Source organism: Quercus robur, chromosome 7, assembly GCF_932294415.1.
Source record: "Quercus robur chromosome 7, dhQueRobu3.1, whole genome shotgun sequence".
Lineage (NCBI taxonomy): Eukaryota > Viridiplantae > Streptophyta > Magnoliopsida > Fagales > Fagaceae > Quercus > Quercus robur.
Window position 1 is genome coordinate 40,730,552 of NC_065540.1, and position 20,089 is coordinate 40,750,640.

Here is a 20,089-nt window from a genome sequence, read left to right on the forward strand (position 1 = left end):
TTAATTAAAGCATATACTACAGGCTTAGATCACACTCCAAGGTTGTGCATGATTAAATCAACAAATACCTCTTCAAACTTATTCCTGGCAGATATGTTTTGTTCTGTTGCCAGTTCAACAATACTATCTAGATTTTGCTGGCTTGAAGACCTCTCCATTTCCAACATTTTAATCTGTGAGAGAGACAATTTAGAAAAGAATATTAACTGGAACAGGAATACAGAATGTAATCAAAAAAATAGAATAAACCTGCTCTTGGAGCCGCTTGATCACAAGAATAGCCTCTGACTCCCTTAGACTATCATTTTTGTCCCCATTAATGGTACCTTTATTGGCATAATACAGGGAATAATCATTGGATTTCTCACCCCAAAACAAATCAGCCTCAGCAAGCTTTCTAGTTAAGCAATCTATTTGTATCTCACTCATAGTTCTCTGCAACCCAAAAAAAAAAAAGTATTATAAATATAAATAGAAGAATCACAGTATGTAATATCTAAAAGAACAGATGCATCACGATCCATGTATAAATGGGATGCAGACCCTTTTAATTGGTTTTTTTTTTAATTAAATTATTATCAATAAAAAGAAAAAAGAATCAACATAAAACACAATAACCTGAGTTTCAAATTTTAAAAGCAGATCCTCATAATCTGCCTGCATTTCAACTAATTCATTTTCCACCTGCAAGAAGTACAGAGATTAGGTTTCCTATCCAGTACAAGAAAATGGAAAGGAAAAGGTATGTTACAAACCAAGGGTAAGCTTTTCTTCTTGGGGAGTGGAACTTTTCTCCTACTTGTTACATGTAATAGAACTGAAGGAGCAGGGAGAAAGCAGTCTTCCAAATCATTACTTCTAACATCTTCATCTTGTTTGCAAGAGTCATCCAAAGCAACATCAATTTCCTTCACCAGTTCCTCAAAAGGAAGAAGTGGTCCCATATCACGCTTAGGTTTCATAGGTTTTACTCCAGAAGCATTTGATTGGACAGTGAAAGATTCCTAGAGTGCAGCAAAAAAGTATCAGCTTCATTTTTGACATATTGAGTTAAAAATCCAAAGTTCTTATAACAGTACAAATGTCAAGGAAAACATCAATAAGATATTTTCAGAGCAGTCTATAAAAATTTTTACATGCATCCTGAGTTATGTAAGATAAGTAGCATCTGTTTACCCAAACCCTTCACAATGCCATGCTAATGTTAATCTAACCCAGCATGACAAGGCAAAATTATCGCTGTCAGATGCTCTAAAAGGGTGGGATTTGATTGAACACTTGGATACATACCCACACCTAACACCCAAACACAAGTCTATGTAACCTTTTCTTTTTCTTTTTTTTGCTTACAAGTGGCAAGGGGGCAATTAGAACCTAGGTTCTCCTGCATCAGAATTGAAGTTTTAACTTCTGCATTCTTTCTTTGCCAACTAGCATCATTTCCAACCCTATGCTTACTGCCATCAGCTTGAATCAACACTCAAAATGCTCCTTTTTGTTAAGGCCAAAACATACTTTTTGTCCCTGAAATTTGGCCTGAGTTTGACTTTCATGCCTTCAATATAAAAAGTTGTAATTTCATCCTACCATTCCAATCTACCGTTTGAAGGAATTGCATACATGACCAATGGGGTGCCGATGTGGCACATTAAAAAGCAGAGATGACCTAGAATAAATTTAATGGAAAATAGATGGAAGGATGAAATTGTTGCCTTATTATATTTCTCAAGGATAAAATTGCAGATTTTTAACCTTTCTTTTTTGTAAGTAATAAAACTTTATTAAAAGAAGAAAAAAAGGGGGGGGTTGGGGGGGGGGGGGGGGGGAATGCCTTCCATCACAGAGGACATGTAATTAGAAAATACCAGCATCAAGAAAATGAACAACTAGGATCATTTTCAACTCCATTGTAGTCCTCTCAAAACCTTTAAAAGCTCTACAGTTGTGCTCCCTCCAAACACTCCACATAAGACAAAGGTATTGATTCCAAACAACACCATTACCCTGTTTAGCAAACCTCAGCATGCCAACACATTAAGGACTCTTTGAGGCATAACTCATTGCACCCTGAATAAACAAAACACAAGAGACCACAATTCACTAGCATACTTGCAATGGAGTAACAAATGATCAGGCATCTCCCTAACCTTCTTCCACATGTAGCACCACTATACCAAAACTACCTTTCATCAGCAAAGATTATCAATTGTGAGAATCTACCCCAATGCAACAGTCCATAAAAAGAATGCTACCTTAAGTGGGACTTTAACCTTCCAAATACTCTTCTAGGGAAAAACACTCCTTCCCCTGTATAGAGATTTCTATAAAAAGGCTTTAACTCAAATAATCCACTCTTTGTATGTTGCCAAAAAATCTTATCCACAACATTCCTCCTAATTTTTGTTGAATAGATGAGATCCAAGAATGTGGTCAATACATCCATCTCCCAATCATGTATAGGTCACATGAAAATAACATCCCATAGCATGGAACCATCCCTCCAACACAAATGGTCTGCCAGAGTAGCCCCTTTGTCTCAAGAAATACCATACAGGTCAAGAAAGGCATCCTTTAGAATATCCCCCACACCACAAATCCAACCAAGAGCAAACATTAGTACCATGACCAACTGAAAAAGTCATAGCTGGCAAAGCGGTTCCACCCCAAGTGAATATACTTCCACAGACAAACGCTGAACCCTCCTCTCCTTTCTTTCAAACTCCACCCCCCTCCCCCAAAGTCACACCATACTTACACTTCAAAACATTCTCCAAAGGGCATCTTTCTCCATAGCATTTCACCATAATCATTTACTCAACAAAGAAAAACAATTCATATTGCCTTAAGAATTTCATATTATGACCAATGAAGGCACTCTCACATAATCCAACATAGTCCTTTTGTGTCATATCAATTTTTTCTTGTGAACAGAAACAGAGAAATATAGAGAAAAGAGAAGAGAAAAATAAATAAATAAATCTTCCATCATTAAATCCTGTACACACTGAATCACCCCAAGAATTTCACCTATCTAGGCACTTCATATATAGCCCAAAGTAACTCTTCTAATGTCATATCAACTTTCTACTTGTTCCACACACAAAATTTCTAAAATTTAGAGAAAAGAATTACCAATTTATCATAGGATTGTTATACAGTCTCAAACCACCTCAAGAACTTCATATTATAACCTTTCAAAGCACTCCCTACATTGCCCAACATACTAAATACTTACAAACAATTATTCCAAAAAAAAAATCTCCTTAGTGCCCAGTAAGGTTGCATTAAAAATAATAGAGATGAGAGATACCACAAAACTCATTTTTGCTGTTATATATATGTGCGTGTGTATGTGTGTACTTTGTCTATAATGCTGATTAATTTAGAAAAGAAAAAGAAAAAAAATTTACAATTCATGAATCATGTTGCCCAATCAGATACAATTATATCAAGACAAAAAAAGCACCTCTCTAAAAACCTCTTGTGGAAGCTTGCCAGGGCACCATGTGTCCCGCCTCTTCCCCTGCAGAAGCAACAGGAAAGTTTATCAAGAATCAGAGAGATTGAAGAAGGGAAGGAAATTAACACGGTGAAACATCATAGCTCAAAGAGAGCACAAAATGCAGTTGAGCATTGACAAGAGATGGCTATTGTTACAATTCTGTCAACAACAGTAGTCAATAAATCAATGAACATTCAACCCCTCTTCTTTAAAGGTCATCATGGTTTTAATTCCACAGAAACATGTGTTCAAAATAGCCCCATGAAGTTCATTGATATGCTGCAACTAGATGATCCATAACCATGTGAAAAATAGCATTAATACAATCATCCAAATATGTTTAATTTTCCACAAGCAGTTGGTGTGATGGATATTTGCGGTAGGACATTTCAATACACAAATGGAGCAGTGATGAATACTTATTCATATAATCTTCTTTGGGTCACTACAAGTGAAATCATACAATCAATTCTTCCAAATTTGTATTGCCTAGAGTATATGCAGTGAGCCAAAGCCAGAATCTTAGATCTTATATATAGATTATGTCTAAACATCTCTTAAGTAGATAATAAAATTGAGCAATGAAGACATTTAAGTGAAGCCCAAGCTTTAAATTCTTGAACAAGGTCATCTTTAACCAATAATACGTGTTCATTGAGTAAACAAATACTCAGAGACCATCTAATATTGTTGTTCTTACATGCTGGGAGAACAGAGCATTTTAATTCTACTATTAGATTCTTAGCATCATAATGCACAAAGTATCTTTCTCAATCCAACTTAAAATAGAGGGGAAAAAATGAAAGTTCTTGAGAAAAATGACACATGGAACCATTTGTAGAGAAAATCTAAATGGGATTGAGCTTTCTATAACAAAAATCTTAATTTTTGATAATGCAGAATATGTGGATGATGGCTATTAGACGTGACACGTGAGCCTACTGTAGAGAGGAAAATTTTCTGACCAATTACAAATTGCCATGTCATGCCATTAAATTCATGCAATATGTTCAAACGGCCAATTACAAAGTGTCAAGTACTACTTAGTAGATTCCACTATCATTAATCAAAGACTAATGGAAATATTTCAAGTTTTTCTAAATAAAAATAACAAATAATGTTCAAAAGTCAATCACATGTCGACACATGCTAATATTTGTATTTAAATGACGTAAGTAGTCTAATTAAATACTACCATGTGTTGATTTAAATTAAGACACTTTGGCCAATCAAAAAATGTCATGTGTTCCTTGGAGAACAAGACATGAAGTCCCTCCATTTAAATTATGACACGTGTCACCAATGAGAGTCAATCACGTGTTTCAAACCTCCTCAGGACTCCTATAGATAGAGACCCTCAGTATTATGGGACAAATTGAGGCACATTCAAATTTCTCAAAGCTCAGCTGAAATCAAGCTCCAAAGCCTCATGTATTTTCATAGTGGATCCATTAATAATAGGGTGACTAAATATTATGCTAACCATCAACCCATCACAACCCTCCTCATTTTTCACTTGGGACTGGCTATAAAACAAAATACATGACATTAAGAACATACACGGGCGGAGTTAATAATACAACAGGAGAAAAGAAAAATCGACACATGGGTCTAGTTTTCTTTTGTTAAAGCGAATGGAAGACTTGGAAATATTTTAAAAAATGTATAAAGTCACTAGTTTAAAGCATGAATAGTTGCCACAGGCCCATGGCCACATGGGAAGATTAAAACTTAGCAAAATATATAACATCACAGATTTAAAGCATGAATAGTTGCCAAAGGGCCAGCAAGCAACACATGTTCATTCGGCTGCAAGAAAGTAATTGATTGACAAAGATGATTTGAAAAAGGTAAACCAAAGGGGGCATTCACTGGCACCTGAGATGCTAACACACATACTACTACTAGTAAAAACATGATACACAAGCATAGTACAAACCTTTTTATTATGGTCACGATTCTCATCCCTAGTTGAATACAAAACCATTGAGCTTAAGTTTTCAATTTTCTTAGCTTGCTCTTGCACTCTCTTCTCCCATTCTGCCTGGGCCTTCTTTTCCTCCTCCAGTTCCAAAGCTATACGTTCCCTTTCCAGTTCAGTCTGTCAATTCACATCTTTTAGAATAGATACAAACTCATCTGCTAAAATAAATCATCAAATAGACATCTTCAAACCTGTAGCAGTGTGTTTCGTAGATTGAGGATCTCCTCTTCCCAATGCTCTGAATGAGAATCCTGAAAAGGCGTGGAGGGAGGAAATGTCAAAACGGGCCAACATTTCTTGAAACATGTCTCAATTGATTCCATAAAATAACAAAACCTATTATAACAATTAGACAAACCTGTAGTTTGGCTCGAAGTTCCTCAATCTCTTTCTTTTGACGTTTTAACAAAGCAGCATCAGTTAAAATCTGGAATGAAATAGCAAACTGTGTTGAAATACAAGATAACAGAATACAAGATTTGACATGCAAAGAACCAGACACAATGACAATGACAAAAGGAAGTCAATATTATGGAATCTAAAATACTGCAAGAAAGAATGCAAATGAAAGAGATCTTGCTGGATATGCAAGCTAAATTAGAGCAAAACCTCATTCACACGAGCACAGTTTGTAACACGTAAAGCTCTGCTTGCAAATTGGAGAGTGCTTTTAGTCTCATCTGCATGAATCTGCCATGAAACAAATAGTATTAAGCAATCTAGACAGGTAGGACATCCAAAAACATATAAACAAAAATAGAAGTAAATAAAGCATTTGAATAGTGGTAATTTTCCTATGTCCATATGGTGCAGTGCTGAAACGGCCTCGATCTCCCCCCTCGTCACTAATTGAAGAATTTGACGTTGTCATAAATTAAATTCCTTCTCTGAGAACTTTGTGCAAATGAATTGTACATGAACTTGTTCAAATAAGTGGAAAATTTTTCAAGAAAAACTTGGGAAGTTTGTCTAGCAAGTGGATGAACATTCCACAAAAGTATTACTTGAATCCAAAACAAATATAGTCCACTACAGTACATTACTTTCATGATGGATTCCCAAATTTTTCACCCTTCCGTGTATGTCTCTCTTACACCAAATTTCTACAATACAACATAAACGAATTGGTACAAACAGCTCATGACCAGAATACCTGTTCAAAAAAAATTTACACGTGCTTTTGCCACAGCAATAACCCAGGTTTTATCAAGTCTCATTAGACAACACAGAATTATTTATTTTCATATTAACTTTGACCATGCAAGCCCACCAAGGTCAAATGGAAGTACAGAGTTTTTTATTTACGTACAACACGGAACAAACAATGACAAATAATATCAAGATTTCCTACAACACACTTTACTATTATTTTTTCTAAAAAGCCAAAAGCCTTGTAACTTAATTGGCACCTCCTAATGTTTCCAACAAATATGACCAAGGTTCAAATCCCCCCTCCCCCATTGTAACTATGAATTGTTAAAAAAAAATTATCTAAATCAATATTAGAAATGCTGTCATAACTGCATAGGCTAAACCAGAAAAGACAAAACTAAATCCGTTGGAAAATAAAAAACAGACACAGAACTCACTAGTTGCATATGAAAACACAACGCTAGTGTTTTTGATTGTCTATCAACTTTTGATATATCACAATACCTAGGATGAACAACAGATTTTTCCAAATATGATGTGTTATAGCGAGTATCAACAAATTTGATATCCTCAAAATACTTTCATATTAACATTAATTTGATAAGGTTGTTTCTATAATCAATGGCTTTATAATAACTAACACCAAGAATATACCTATGTCTATCCACATACAAAAATCATTAGCTTACAATTAATTTTATTTTTCATTAACAACTCCACGAAAAGTTACAATATATAAACCCCAACAACTAGATTTGTAAACAGAAATGGCAAGATTTAATAGCAACAAGTTTTTTTTTTTTTCTTTTTTTGATAGGTAACAAAAAATTTAAGAGACTGATTAGTCCTAAAGAAAGGTGGTTCTCAACAACAAGCACATTTAACACAATTGACAATACACACATGTGCAAGCCTAAATGCATGATAATTTTTTTGAAAAGTTGAAACCTACATGCTGATTCTTTAAAATGATGTTGGAACCCTAAAGAAATGTTATATCACTTGAAATTTATATCAGAGCAACATAGTAAATTACTTCTAAAAGGAGTAGCAAAGCTTAATAAATTGGCTACACAAATAGACCTGTGCAAGTGTGATATTGCATATGATAGCTGTATTTGAATTTCCACCTAATGCAGGTTGTAGAATGCGTGTAAGCTTGCTATCTCGATAGGGAACATGACCCCTGCAATAAATATTAGCTATAGTCAATTACAAAAAAATAGAAAGAGGTAACATTCTTTAGCAATCATAGAACTTACCCTTGACTTTCAACACCTTCACTCAATTTTTTAATGACAGTTCCTAGGGTCATCAAGCTTTTATTGATGTGGGAACCCTCCCTAAGGCGAACACCTTCTGCTCCAGTTTTTGCAGCACGTTCTGAACCAGCAAGATCTACCAAATTCTGGAAACAAATATACACATTCAGAATGCATATGAATATAGCATCCATAATTCCAAATGCAAACACAATGAGGAAGATGACCCCAAAACTGAATAGTAGGTTTATCAATCACATACCAAAACTGATACGCGAACAGCATCACAAGAATTGTTGATATCTTCATCTTCGTTTTTATCCCGACTCTCTATTATCTATTCGATAGAGTGATATGGTAGATGAACATATATAACCAGATAACTAATAAGATTGGAAAGATGAATAACTATACCATGCGAAAGATAGTGTGAGACCGACTACTGTACAAATTCATGTTTGTCTCTCCAATATGCCGATGAGCTGAAATTAAAGGCAAAAAACATAAGATTAGACTAACATTGTCCAGTATATATAACAGCAAGGAGACATCGAAAGAAGGAGTGACCAAAAGTGCCCTACACAAGGGTGAGTATGACGAGATTTAAAACTGGGAAGGAAAGATGAAAAATATTTTAACTTTTAAAGATTTAAGGTAATAAATGTTTAGAAATGTGAAGTTTCAAAAAAGAAAAGCCTCAGAAATGAGGATTACTAAAAGTCAATAATCGAACTTGAGCACCCATAGCACCCTGACCTAGGTAACATGTTATTCAAAATATACAAGAGCAACAATGTAAGCCACATAGGCAACATTTAAAGAAGATAAAAATGGCGCTTTTGAGCACTAATTAAACAAAAAACAAAATTAAGAATGTACAAAGAAAACTATACATTCTCCATACTCCATGAAATGAAGGACTTGCTCAGGAGAGGCAACAATTTCTTCTCGCAAGCCAGCAACATATATTCCCCTCTGCAAATATGAGGGAAATAGAGTAAACAGACAGTGAAAGTGTGAAACCAACAAGATATTACAATATCATCACAGTAAATAGCACAGTACCTCAATACTTTCGTGAATCTGCAGTTTTCGGTGCTCAGGAGCCAATAAATCATTTATTTCCTCATTATAGATCTCCATATAGGACATTCGCAAAAGAAACTCTCGATCCACATCCTAAAATAGAACAATGAATTATAACATTTATATACTACAAAATTTCAACAAATTTTATAAATAAAAAAGCTGTTACAAAAGTCAATGCACTAAAAGAGTTGAACAAAACCATAAACCCAAGTGCTAGAGATCAATATTTTTAGGAAGAATCACATAGAAGACTCAGATAGATGAGTAAGCTGTGAAGGTGAGACAATAAGTAACAATTCCATTAGTTTCCCCATGCAAGACCTAGCAACTCGAGAGTTAAAATTTTCCATTATAATCAGAAGAGTCCAGCCCCATATCTCATGTTTATATGCCCCAACAACACAAGATCAATCACCTTTTTCATGAATAAGTATGAGTGTTTTTAAACAGTGATCTCTACTTCATGAGGCCATGATCAATCAATTACATAGTATATGCATCATACCAATAAATAAGCCCCGGAAATTAAACGTAATTGTATAACCACTTGAAGCAAAGGAAACACCCAATCTCATAAATGTTACCAAGGGAAGGTCAAGAACGAATCTTATTGAATAAATTTAAAAAAAAAAACATGAAATTGCACATTAATTTTCATGAAGCACAAGAGGATCTTGGTTGAAGTACCTGCTGAATTGTTCTGAACAAATCACGCACTGAAAGTGGAATAACCCCCGGTTCTGCTTCCGAGCCTCGCATTGTATAGGTTTTCCCACTGTTTGTTTGCCCATAAGCAAACACAGTGCCTACAGCAAAGAAAATGAGATTATTCTAAGCAGTCTCACAGCCACAACATATAGTTACAGAAGCAAATAACAAGCCGAGTTTTAAAAAAGATAGAGATTCAGCCTAAAAATCACAAAATTTAAGAAATTCACAAATGTTTATAAATTATAAAATAATGTCGATCGTACAAATTTCACAGCCACGGCATATAATTATGAAAATTTTCAAATAAAAATTGCAGTGGAAATTGCACGGACCGTTGAAACCACGAACGGCTGCGGAGACAATTTCTTGAGTGCGAGCCTCATAGACCTGGAAGGTGGTGCAGTCTTCGCCGAAAATCCGATCTACGAAACGAAAAAATTGAAAGAAAAGTGAATTTTTCAAGTTCCGAAACCCTAAAGAGAAAGAGAAAAAGGAAATTTGAGGTTAGTAGTTAGTACCGAAATCGAATTTGGAGGAGTTGTTGGTGGTGGAAATGGAGTTGCCGGAGATTCGCCATGGACTGGTTTTGGCGTCCTCTTGAGAGAGCGGCCTTGCACGCACAGCCACGTTTATTCTCTCCATTTCCGCTGTGTGTTTGTGTGACAGGTTCAAAACAATGAAAAGGCACTCTTGAAAATTGTTGTTCCCGCCTTGAGGACGAGTTTTGAGTTTCGCAGTTTTAAATTACGGAAATAACCTGAGGTATCATTTTGATTTTTTAGTTTATATATATATATATATATATATATAAAGTAAACTACACCCTAAAGTTTCAAAATTGAAATAATGAAAAATGCTAGGAATAAGAAAGGTGAAAAACTTTTTTTTTTTAATTTTTCATTGGTCTTAGTTGTAAATCGCAAATTGCACTCTTTATGTTTAAGTTTATTTTGATTTTGTCTCCCTTTTATTTATGTTTAAAACTTGGAATTTCATTTCTAACTTTTTATCAAAATTAAAATTTCATCTCGTCTTAATTCATAGAAATGCTATATTTAAAATATTTTCATAACACTTTTATAACAAATCTTAAATGGCAGGTTGTTATTTGGTTGTTATGAATGAGAAAAAAATAATTTAATTTTTAGATTCAAATTAGAACCAATAACAGCTTACTACTTATAATTTTTTATGAAAATATTATGAATATAACACTTCTTTTTAATTCGAGTCATCTTGCCCAAAGCTCATTGATTAAGTGGCAATTAAATGTTCTTCTAAAAAAAGAGTGGCGATTAAATGTTGTGGTGGGTTTTTCGTGTTGTTGGGCTTTGATCTCTTCTGCTACACCACGACCCGTGATTCTAAGGTAGGAGAGTTAGGACTGACCTAAGTGAAACACACCTTAGGCCAACTTGTGCGTAAGTTGGGCCATCCCAATATAGACGCGCCTTGGCAAGAGTCTTGAATGTACAGCGTGCTCAAGGCAAGAATCACTGTTACAGATATTACAGCAAGAAACACAATATAGCAAGATAACTAAAGCATTTTACAAATAACACCAACACCTAAATAACACAACAAAGGAATATAACAAGATCATGGCAGAATAATACAATCACGAATAACGAGATTACAGCAAGAAATTCGGTACTAAGAAAACAAGCTAATCATTTATCAACCAAAAAGTAAAACTCGTCTGCCAAAGAAAGTGGGCTTTAGCTTTTCAGCAAACACAAGTCTAGAAAATAAGCCTATCTCCAATGTGGATAACCTCAGAGAAGACTCCTGCCATAGAGATTACACACTTTAGAAAAATGACCTAGATGGCTTAAACCCTAATTCTTAACATCTTAGAGAGTAAGTTTGTCAGGAGAGAGAAAAATGGGTAGCCTATTAATGCATGCCTCTATTCTCATCACTCATGCTTTTCCCTGATTTTTGTGTTTTTATCTTCTCTCTTTTTCTTCCTTACTTTATCTTTATTTCTTGTCGTGGTTGTTCCCCCCTTTCACTGTTCACAACTATGGCCTCTTATACCACTCGTCATGGTAGGATTTACCATTTTTACCCTTCAGCCGCTTTTGGCTTGTTGTGGGCATCCTTCCAAGACTGTCCACTGGCCTGCCAACTGCCCAGCCACTACCATTACACTGTGCTGGCTGCACCACGCCTCATTCCCAAACAAAAATGGCTTGTATTGTCTCTTACCTCTCTTTGTTTTCATTACTCTCATCTAGATAAAGGTTAAACCCCTCCCTTACCTACCTCTATGGCATGCATCTAGTGGTTCCAGCTCATACTTACTTCTTTTGGGTGAAATGTCATACCAGCAAGACATTTTTCCCCAAAGAAGTTTGAGCGGGAACCCTAAAATAGACTCCCTCTTTCTCCCCACCGCCAAATCACGCCCTCTCATACCCTTGACCCATGGCCCACCTCCTATGTATTGGCTGGGTACAAGTAGGTGGTGCTTGGGCCCTGTGTGTATACTCCACTTCCATCTGAATCCATTACTTTTCTGGCCTTCACGTCTTTGCTATTGCCTCCGTGTTTGTTTGATTCTGCTGTACATTATGGTAGGTGTTTAACTCTTGCAACATGAAAGGCATATAGGCCTTTGGGCTCACGTTCTCCGCCTTCCATCTAGGGCTATCCACGGGTCCGGTTGACTCAGGTTTGGGCCTGACCTGGACTCAACTCGATTGGATCAGGTTACCAAAAATGTGACCCGCAACCAACCCAATATATGGGTCAGACCTAGAGGTTTGGGTCATAGGTTAAACGGGTCAGATTCATCGGTTAGGTGGGTTTGGGCTTCGAATTGGGCTGAATTTGTAAATTTGCATAATTTTTTTTAACTCAATTTTTGACAGGCCTTTTGGGCCCAAATTAATGGGCTTACTTTTAACAAAGATTTATATATTTTTGAACCATGTACATATATCATATGGGCCTCTTTTCACATCCTTTATTTCAAATTGGGTCTTCAAACTTAACTTGTATGCCATTACACAACTTTGAATCTTTTGCGCCTCCAAGCCTTATCAGTAAAAATTTAATGTTTCTAGCTCACATCTAATGACAACAAACACAGTAAATACAGTAAATAACACGTAAAAACCTGGGCAATTAGCAAGCACATAAAAACACACATAATATCACTTTCTATCCACCTCTTAAAACCACACAATACAAGAAAGAAAAATTTTTCAAAATGTCTTAGCATTAAGACCTGGGCAGTACCTTAAAAATCCAAAAACAAATCAAGAAAGTCTAATAAGCACAAAAGCACATCTCAACCTATTAAACCTGCCAAGTTGTGCCAACCATTCCATACATGTAACACAACTTACACAAGCCAGCAAACAAATTCTAACAAATAATTCAATCACAACCACACCACAAGCATGGCAACAAAAGATAACAAGAGCATCTTGCAATATTTCCATAGAGTCAGAGAAGGTAAAAAGGTAGTTACTGCAAGTGTTAAGGCAGTAGCTAGTTATAATTGGTTACAATTATGAAATACCTAAGTTTTCCAAAAAATAACTTTTCTAAAGCATTAAAGAGCAACTACTCTATAGTTTAGTCCATGACTTATAGAAAAGAAAACCTATAAACTTAATAAGTTTTCTTTCCTATAAGCAATAGTTGATTTATAAATTATAAGTTAGAAAAGCACTATGTCAAAAGAACTTCCAATATGTATCCAAAAGTCTGCCTCTTATACAAAATGTGTCCTTCCTCCTACAAGAAAATGGGCAAAAAGATATTTATCAATAGAAATATAAGGACAAGACCAAAAAATATTGAATAATAATAACCAAAAACAATAGAGAGGGTAGAACCAAACTTAATAGAAATAATAGTAAGGGCAGAAACTTACCCAATTAGTGATTAGTCATCAACACTAATTGAGATACCTTTGCTTGAGCTTGAACTTCCACCACCTGCTGCTGCTTGACGTATAACTAGAAAAGAGAAAGAAATGAAGGCTATTAGATTAAATTTCATTTGCATAAGACACATTTAATAGCACTTAATAGACAAAAAGTTTGGAAGTTAACATATTACCTAAATCATGAAATTCATCTTCCAAGGCCTCTAACTCATCCTTTGATTTACGAAAAGAAATTGGAACCAAGGCTTGAAGCCAATCTTGTGCACAAACAAGATTTTGAACAATAAGTGGAGAAACTGAACTCCAAAATTGATCAAGTATGCGTCTTCCGGTACTAAACGCTGACTCAGAAGCAACAGTAGAAACAGGTAAAGCTAGCCCATCCCTAGCCAATTTGGACAGCACTTGATACCTATTTGAATTGGCCTTCCACCACCCCAATATCTCAAATTTCACATCCCCCCTTCTACTTTCACAATTTTCAGCCAAATATTTGTCAATCTCATTGCTACACCCTATAGACTGCACAACCTCAAAGAAACGGTTAAACCTAGAATTAACCATCACATATGGATCGCTACAACCAATTGACTCACCTTCTATGTGTGTCCTCTCACTTCCACTTAGTACTTGTGCTTTTAGTGAATCAACACAAGAGTAATAATCATACAACTTAACCAAGGAACCCCTCACCAATTCAACCATCACATCAACCACTTCATTCCCATAAATTTTAGAAAAACAAAACTTAAAAACCTCAACTTCTTTCTTGGATCAAGAACACAATCACATGCAATAAATAATTCATTTTATCCCCTTTCCCCCAATACTTATCAAACTTAGATTCCATTTTAGTTGCCTTGTTTTTCAATAGGTGGTTTTGAGATTTACTTAAATGGGAAATATTCTCTTAAATGACAAACATCTCATCAAAAAAGGTGTTTGCAGTAACATACAAAGAACCTGAAAACTTTTTCGTTGCATTGTAAAAAAAATTTCAAAAAACCCACAAATGTTCTACAATTTTGGAAATCAATACCACTAGGAGATTCCATACCACCACTATTCTCTTTGTTCATAAAGTATGAAGAATAAGTATCATCCTTAAAGTCCATTTGTATGAACATTTTCTCAAATTTTTGTGCGGTTTCTAACATAAGGTAGGTAGAGTTTCATCTAGTTGGTACATCTAGACAAAGAAGAGACTTAGACTCAATACCTAATCTCTCCACAAAACCCATAAAAGTTTGATTCCTATTTGGTGAGGACTTCACATACCTCACAGCTTCACACACCTTAGCAATGGATGCATCAATTTCTCTTATACTATCACCCATAATCAGATTTAGGATATGTGCACAACACCTCACGTGTAAGAACTCATGTTCTAAAACAGTCCCCTCCCAATCTTTAGTTACAGTTTGCAAAAACTTAATGGTGGCACCATTTGAGCTAGCATTGTCCATTGTTAAAGTGAATATGCCATTAATACCCCCCTCACACAAACACGTCTCAATCTTTCTACCCATAGTCTCTCCCTTATGATCTTCAACTTGACATAAATTCAAAATTCTCTTATGCAACTTCCAATCATCATCAATAAATTGACCTGTAAGGGACATATAATTCAAATTTTGAATACTAGTCCATGTGTCCATAGTAAGACACACCCTACGACCCTTCAAGGCCCCCATTAATTTCTCTCTCTTAACACCATAAATGCTAATGACATCCCTAGCCACAGTTTGACGAGATGGGATATCCCTAATTCGCAACTTAGGTTGTAAGGTTGTCGAATATCTTTGAAACCCATACCCTTCAACAAACCTAAAAGACAACTCATCTATTATAACTGTAGGGGCACGATTTTGGGGCTCTGGCCCAACAGGCGGGTGATTCTGGCCCAAAAGTCCCTCAACAATGAATTTGTAGAGAGTAGGTTACAGAACTAGTTCTTGACAGAGGAAATGTAGTTACGACCATGCCATGCAACCAGTTGGGCGTAAGGATATCCCTTCGAACTCTTGGAGTAATGGTCCCTGGGGCTGTTTCTTATACTTCTATCTCTTTTCTCGCTCTCTATCTTTCTCTTCCTTCTCTATCTTTTTCTTCCTTCAGCTTGCGATCCTTTTTCCATGGGGATCTTCTTCTCTTATATAGCATCCTTCCTAAGATCATGACCCTACACTTGTCAACCATCTGACCTTCCACTTGAGTGCCTGTCCCATAGGTCATCCTTTTTCTTTTCTGTGAGTTGCACTGGCCAAGATGATTCTGCCTTTCTGTCCCTTCCACATTAATGCGGCTGGAAAAGTAGTTCCTTGGCATTTAATGTGGCAGTTGTGGTTGCCCCCCTTCCTGGACGCCATGCACCATTCCTTCGTATTGAGTGACCTTTCACCAGGTAGGAGGTGCGAATTTGACGCTCACTTGGCGAGTCCGAGGAGGTACTCCTCCTCGGACGCCCCTAAACAGGCCCGGCCCATCATAGTTAGGATGGGATATCCTGCGCCCCCTGCCTTTTCTTCTTATCGTGGTTGGGCTTGGTACATGAACTACGGCCCAACATTCGCTGACAGATTTTATCCCCCACAATAGCCCCTCAAAATGCCGGCCTTTTTCTGGGTCTGAGGAGAAAAGGCGGGATTTTGATACCCACTAGACGGCTCGTGGTGAACCACTGCTTCACACGTGTAGGGGGTGAAGGCACGCCTTTACGTGCCTCATTAATGCTGTGGGCAGTTAATGACTCTGGGGATAGTAACCGCAACTTTCGAGGTTTTACACTCGCCCAATCCAACGGTTGAAGGCAGGATCTACAGTGGACAGCGCTTCACGTGCCTTAGACGCGAGTGCGTCTGTTCAATTTCTACCGAGTATAACAGGCTTTGAGGGTATTCGTCCCTCACTTTTGACGAGCCTTTCAGTATTCGGAACTTCTCAGAGCTTATTCCTTCAGTCCGTTCTTACTTTTCGCTGCCATTCTTTTGAAGACTCCTTCGTGCCTCTTACCCGTAAGTGCGTGCTTCTTCTCCATCATTCTTCATTAATCATACTGCCTTCAAGTTGCTCTTTTTTAGGACTAGAGGGGATGGGTAGGCTTGAGAAAATGATAGATTCTCCGGCCGGTATGGCGGGCTTCAGGGCGAAGTATCGTATCCCACCGGAGGTAGGTTTAGAATACTGTCATCTGGAGGACATTTTGCTCAAACGGAGAACAGGAGAGGTCGCAATTCCAATGATAGCCTTCGTGGAAGGAGGAATGACTATTCCGATGGGGAGAATAACTAGGGATTACCTACGTGGTCATAGGTTGGCCCCCTATCAATGTACTGCTAATCTGTTCCGGATCCTGGGGTGTGTCGAAACCCTGAACGGTCAGATGAACCTCGGCCTCTCATGGCACGATGTGGTTCATCTTTATGAATGCCATAAGCTCAGCGACACATACTATCTAAAGTTTAGGAATGACGAAGTGAGGTTGATATCCTGCCTATCGAAATCCAGCAAAGGCTTGAAGGACGACCATGTGATCGTCTCCGGGCCATGGTTTGACGGACCTCACTGTCCGACTAGGGCGGGAGAGCCAGGTGGGGTGTCGTAGGACTAGATGCCGTGGGGAGGACTTTAGTTTCAAGCTCCTCCCCCTCTTTTTCTTCTTCTCTTTTTTTTATTTTATTTTGAACTTGTTGGTTTGGTTGCATGTCTCCTCGGACTAACATAAATCTTTTAACGGCCTTTGCAGACAAAAAACGAACAACTCCTCGGCTGAGCCTAGTCAATGTCCCAGCCTTAAATTACCTCCTGAGGTCCGAGATTTTTGTCAGCGAGGACGGACAACTTCGGTCGGCTCCTTTGATTTTGGATTACATTCCGCTCACTCGAGCCCAGGTAGAAGCCGGACAAGCTATTAGAGCCGGTAGTCCGAGATTAGCACGGATTGACGTGTCCATACCAGGGTTCCTCGCTGATACAGATCTGCCTCCTGTTCAGTTACCTCCCAATCATATCTTTCCCCCAGTAATTATCCCAGAGGAGGAGGAGAAGGCCGGCTCTTCACATTCATCCCTAGAGGATCAGATAGATCAGTTCCAGTTTACTGAGGAAGGGGAGGCTTCGGTCAGAGTAGTAGAGATCTCCGATTCTGACGCTGATTTAGACCGTGCCTCAGTGGCTCCTGGTACTGGTTTGGTCATCGCACAGCCTGATATCAGCGAGGACACCGAAGAGGAAGAGGGGATGGACCTCCAACCGAGGACTGGCCTCAGGGGTCTCCTATCCAACAGGTCCAAAGGGCAGACCTCTAAGGAACTCCCGAAAGGGCAGGTTGTCTCCAAATCCCCCGCTCCTCCTCCCCCTCCCTCGTCGGGTGCGACGCTGAAGCCTATGCCTAACCTAAGGCGAAAAAGGCCTGTAGAAGAGGCGGAGGAGGGAGAGGTTGCCCGTGAGAAAGCCGGGCCTAGAAAGAAGGGCAAGGAAACGAAAGAGCCCCGAGAAAAAGGAACCAGGTCCACTGAGAGCAGTGGCGGAGCCAAGGTTTTGGTTTAGGGGGGGCAAAATTGAAAGACTAGATTGAATGTAAAATTAATCTAAATATTACTAATCAATATAAATAACAAAATAGATAAACAATTATATACTAATGTAATTGTCATACAAGATCAAATATAATATAAACTTTAATTTATATTTGCATACCTAGTTTAATTTACTCAATTGGAAGATTTGCAAAATATACCTTGATACAAGTTTGTTTAAAATTTGATTTGAAAATCATTATTTTGATTAGGCTTCATCATAATCTCAATTGCTTACAAGTACACTTTTATATAATTAAAATAAATAAAATCACTTCATAGTTAATAACAATCAAATTAAGAGATTAATTTAAAGACATAGAAGTTAAACATGTGATTTGATTCCTCAAAATAAATCAATGTAAAAGCGTTAAGGAAATAAAAATATAACTGCAAAGTTGTACTTTCTTGGCCTTGAATACTCTTAAAAAGTTATGTAAAATTCAATATTTCTTTCTCTATTCTTTTAAGTGGTAAGAACTAAGAAGTTAAAATTTTGGTCTATGGCAAAAATAAAGTGTTTGAAACTGTGAAAAAGTTAAGATAGAAGAGAAAACAATTAGGAGGCTAGGGTTTTAGTTTGATATAAAATGTCTTAAATATTATTTTTTATTATTATGATGATGTGGATACCCTAATTCAAAGGAAATAATTGTGTGACAAAGGCACCAGGGGGAAAAAAAATTGCAGTTGCTTAAGAACATGCGGCAGGAAAAAAAAGAGGAATATGGTTTTTAAGTAGGACCCAAAAAACATAGTTTTGTTTAAAAAGACAAATAAACCTATGGCACGTTTGTGTTATTTCTTATGGAACCTATATATGGAAAAAGACAAAATAGTGTTATTTGTCCTCTGAGTATGGAACATTTGAGGTCAAAATGGCAGGGATTGTAAATTGCAATACTATATAGAATTTTTTTTGGGAGGTCGGGGGGGGGGGCAACTGCCCCCCCTGGACCCCCCTTGCCTCCGCCCCTGACTGAGAGCCGAGATGAGGCGGTCACTCAGAGGGGACCACGAACATGGTCTCCTCGGATCGAGCTAGATGGCGCTCCCATCCTCTGGGATGCGACCCTATGGGAGTCCCAGCGTGAGCAAGCTTCGTTCATGGCTGAAGCGTTACAGCAGCCTCTACTCTTGCCCCGTGATATGGAAGGCCTCAGGAAGATTCGTCAGCCAGAGCTTTTCATGTCACTGAAGAGGGACATGGCTGTGGTAAGTGGAATCTTCTATCTTATCTTCGTGTTGAGAACCCTCTTATCGTCTTATCTTGGTATCGTCTTCATTTCCGTCTGAGTGCAGGTCACCCAACAAATTTATATTGCTGAGGAGTGGGCCAAGCAAGCTCGAGAGGATGCGCATAAGGAGGCTCAGTCCCGTGCTACAGCTAAGAGGGCCGCGAGCGATCTCAAACGAGATCTTGATCGTAAGGATCATGAGCTGAAAGAAATAAAGAAAGCCAATGCGAGTGCAGAGGCTGGCCTGAAGACTGCTGAAAAGCAAACCGAAGAGCTGCGCAAGCAGCTCCGACACTCTGAGGAAAAACTGTCAGCGGAGCAACAAGCGGTTTCGGAGCTTAAGGCTGAGCTTGCAAGGGCAAAGGAGGAAGCTCGCTTGTCTAGGGAGGTTGCCGAGAAGGCTGTGGCGGCTTCGTATGAACGTGGGGTTCACGATACTGAGGAAAGATTGACCGAGGAAGTCGCCACTGTCTGCAGGGATTATGTCACCTCGACTTGGGGATTGGCCATGGATAGGGAAGCCGTCCCCGCAGATTCTGATCTCAGGAAAGCTGAGAACATCTTTTACCCTGCGGAGATACGTGAGACTCCTGGGGAGGTCGCCTCCACTGAGCCTCTTCCAGCAGATCCCCCTATTCCCGAGACTGGAGGCATGGAGCAAGCTACGTAG

The 20,089-nt window shown here is 37.9% G+C and overlaps 2 protein-coding genes across 5 annotated transcripts in view; one reads left to right on the forward strand and one right to left on the reverse strand.

Annotated features, from left to right (window-relative positions):
- LOC126693440 (kinesin-like protein KIN-7O) overlaps window positions 1-10,408 on the reverse strand; it is a 29,490-nt gene extending 19,082 nt beyond the window's left edge. For 2 of the 4 annotated variants that reach the window (XM_050389397.1, XM_050389398.1), the window contains exons 1-18: window positions 10,219-10,406; window positions 10,033-10,122; window positions 9,677-9,795; window positions 8,966-9,079; window positions 8,794-8,875; window positions 8,315-8,382; window positions 8,163-8,237; window positions 7,901-8,046; window positions 7,722-7,824; window positions 6,096-6,176; window positions 5,845-5,913; window positions 5,678-5,737; window positions 5,442-5,603; window positions 3,467-3,523; window positions 756-1,004; window positions 619-684; window positions 250-435; window positions 69-173 (exon numbers count right to left, since the gene is read on the reverse strand). In XM_050389397.1, coding sequence (XP_050245354.1) covers window positions 69-173; window positions 250-435; window positions 619-684; window positions 756-1,004; window positions 3,467-3,523; window positions 5,442-5,603; window positions 5,678-5,737; window positions 5,845-5,913; window positions 6,096-6,176; window positions 7,722-7,824; window positions 7,901-8,046; window positions 8,163-8,237; window positions 8,315-8,382; window positions 8,794-8,875; window positions 8,966-9,079; window positions 9,677-9,795; window positions 10,033-10,122; window positions 10,219-10,342 — 1,956 coding nt within the window. In that variant the 5' untranslated portion in view covers window positions 10,343-10,406. Of the gene's footprint in view, window positions 1-68; window positions 174-249; window positions 436-618; window positions 685-755; window positions 1,005-3,466; window positions 3,524-5,441; window positions 5,604-5,677; window positions 5,738-5,844; window positions 5,914-6,095; window positions 6,177-7,721; window positions 7,825-7,900; window positions 8,047-8,162; window positions 8,238-8,314; window positions 8,383-8,793; window positions 8,876-8,965; window positions 9,080-9,676; window positions 9,796-10,032; window positions 10,123-10,218 lie in introns of all 4 variants that reach the window. The other 2 variants (XM_050389396.1, XM_050389399.1) reach the window with 2 other exon arrangements.
- Window positions 10,409-16,211: 5,803 nt separating this feature from the next.
- On the forward strand, window positions 16,212-20,089 carry LOC126691405 (uncharacterized). The gene is made up of 3 exons (XM_050386452.1): window positions 16,212-16,229; window positions 17,496-18,140; window positions 19,484-20,089. Exons 1-3 carry the CDS (start codon window positions 16,212-16,214, stop codon window positions 20,087-20,089), a joined length of 1,269 nt encoding a protein of 422 aa, XP_050242409.1.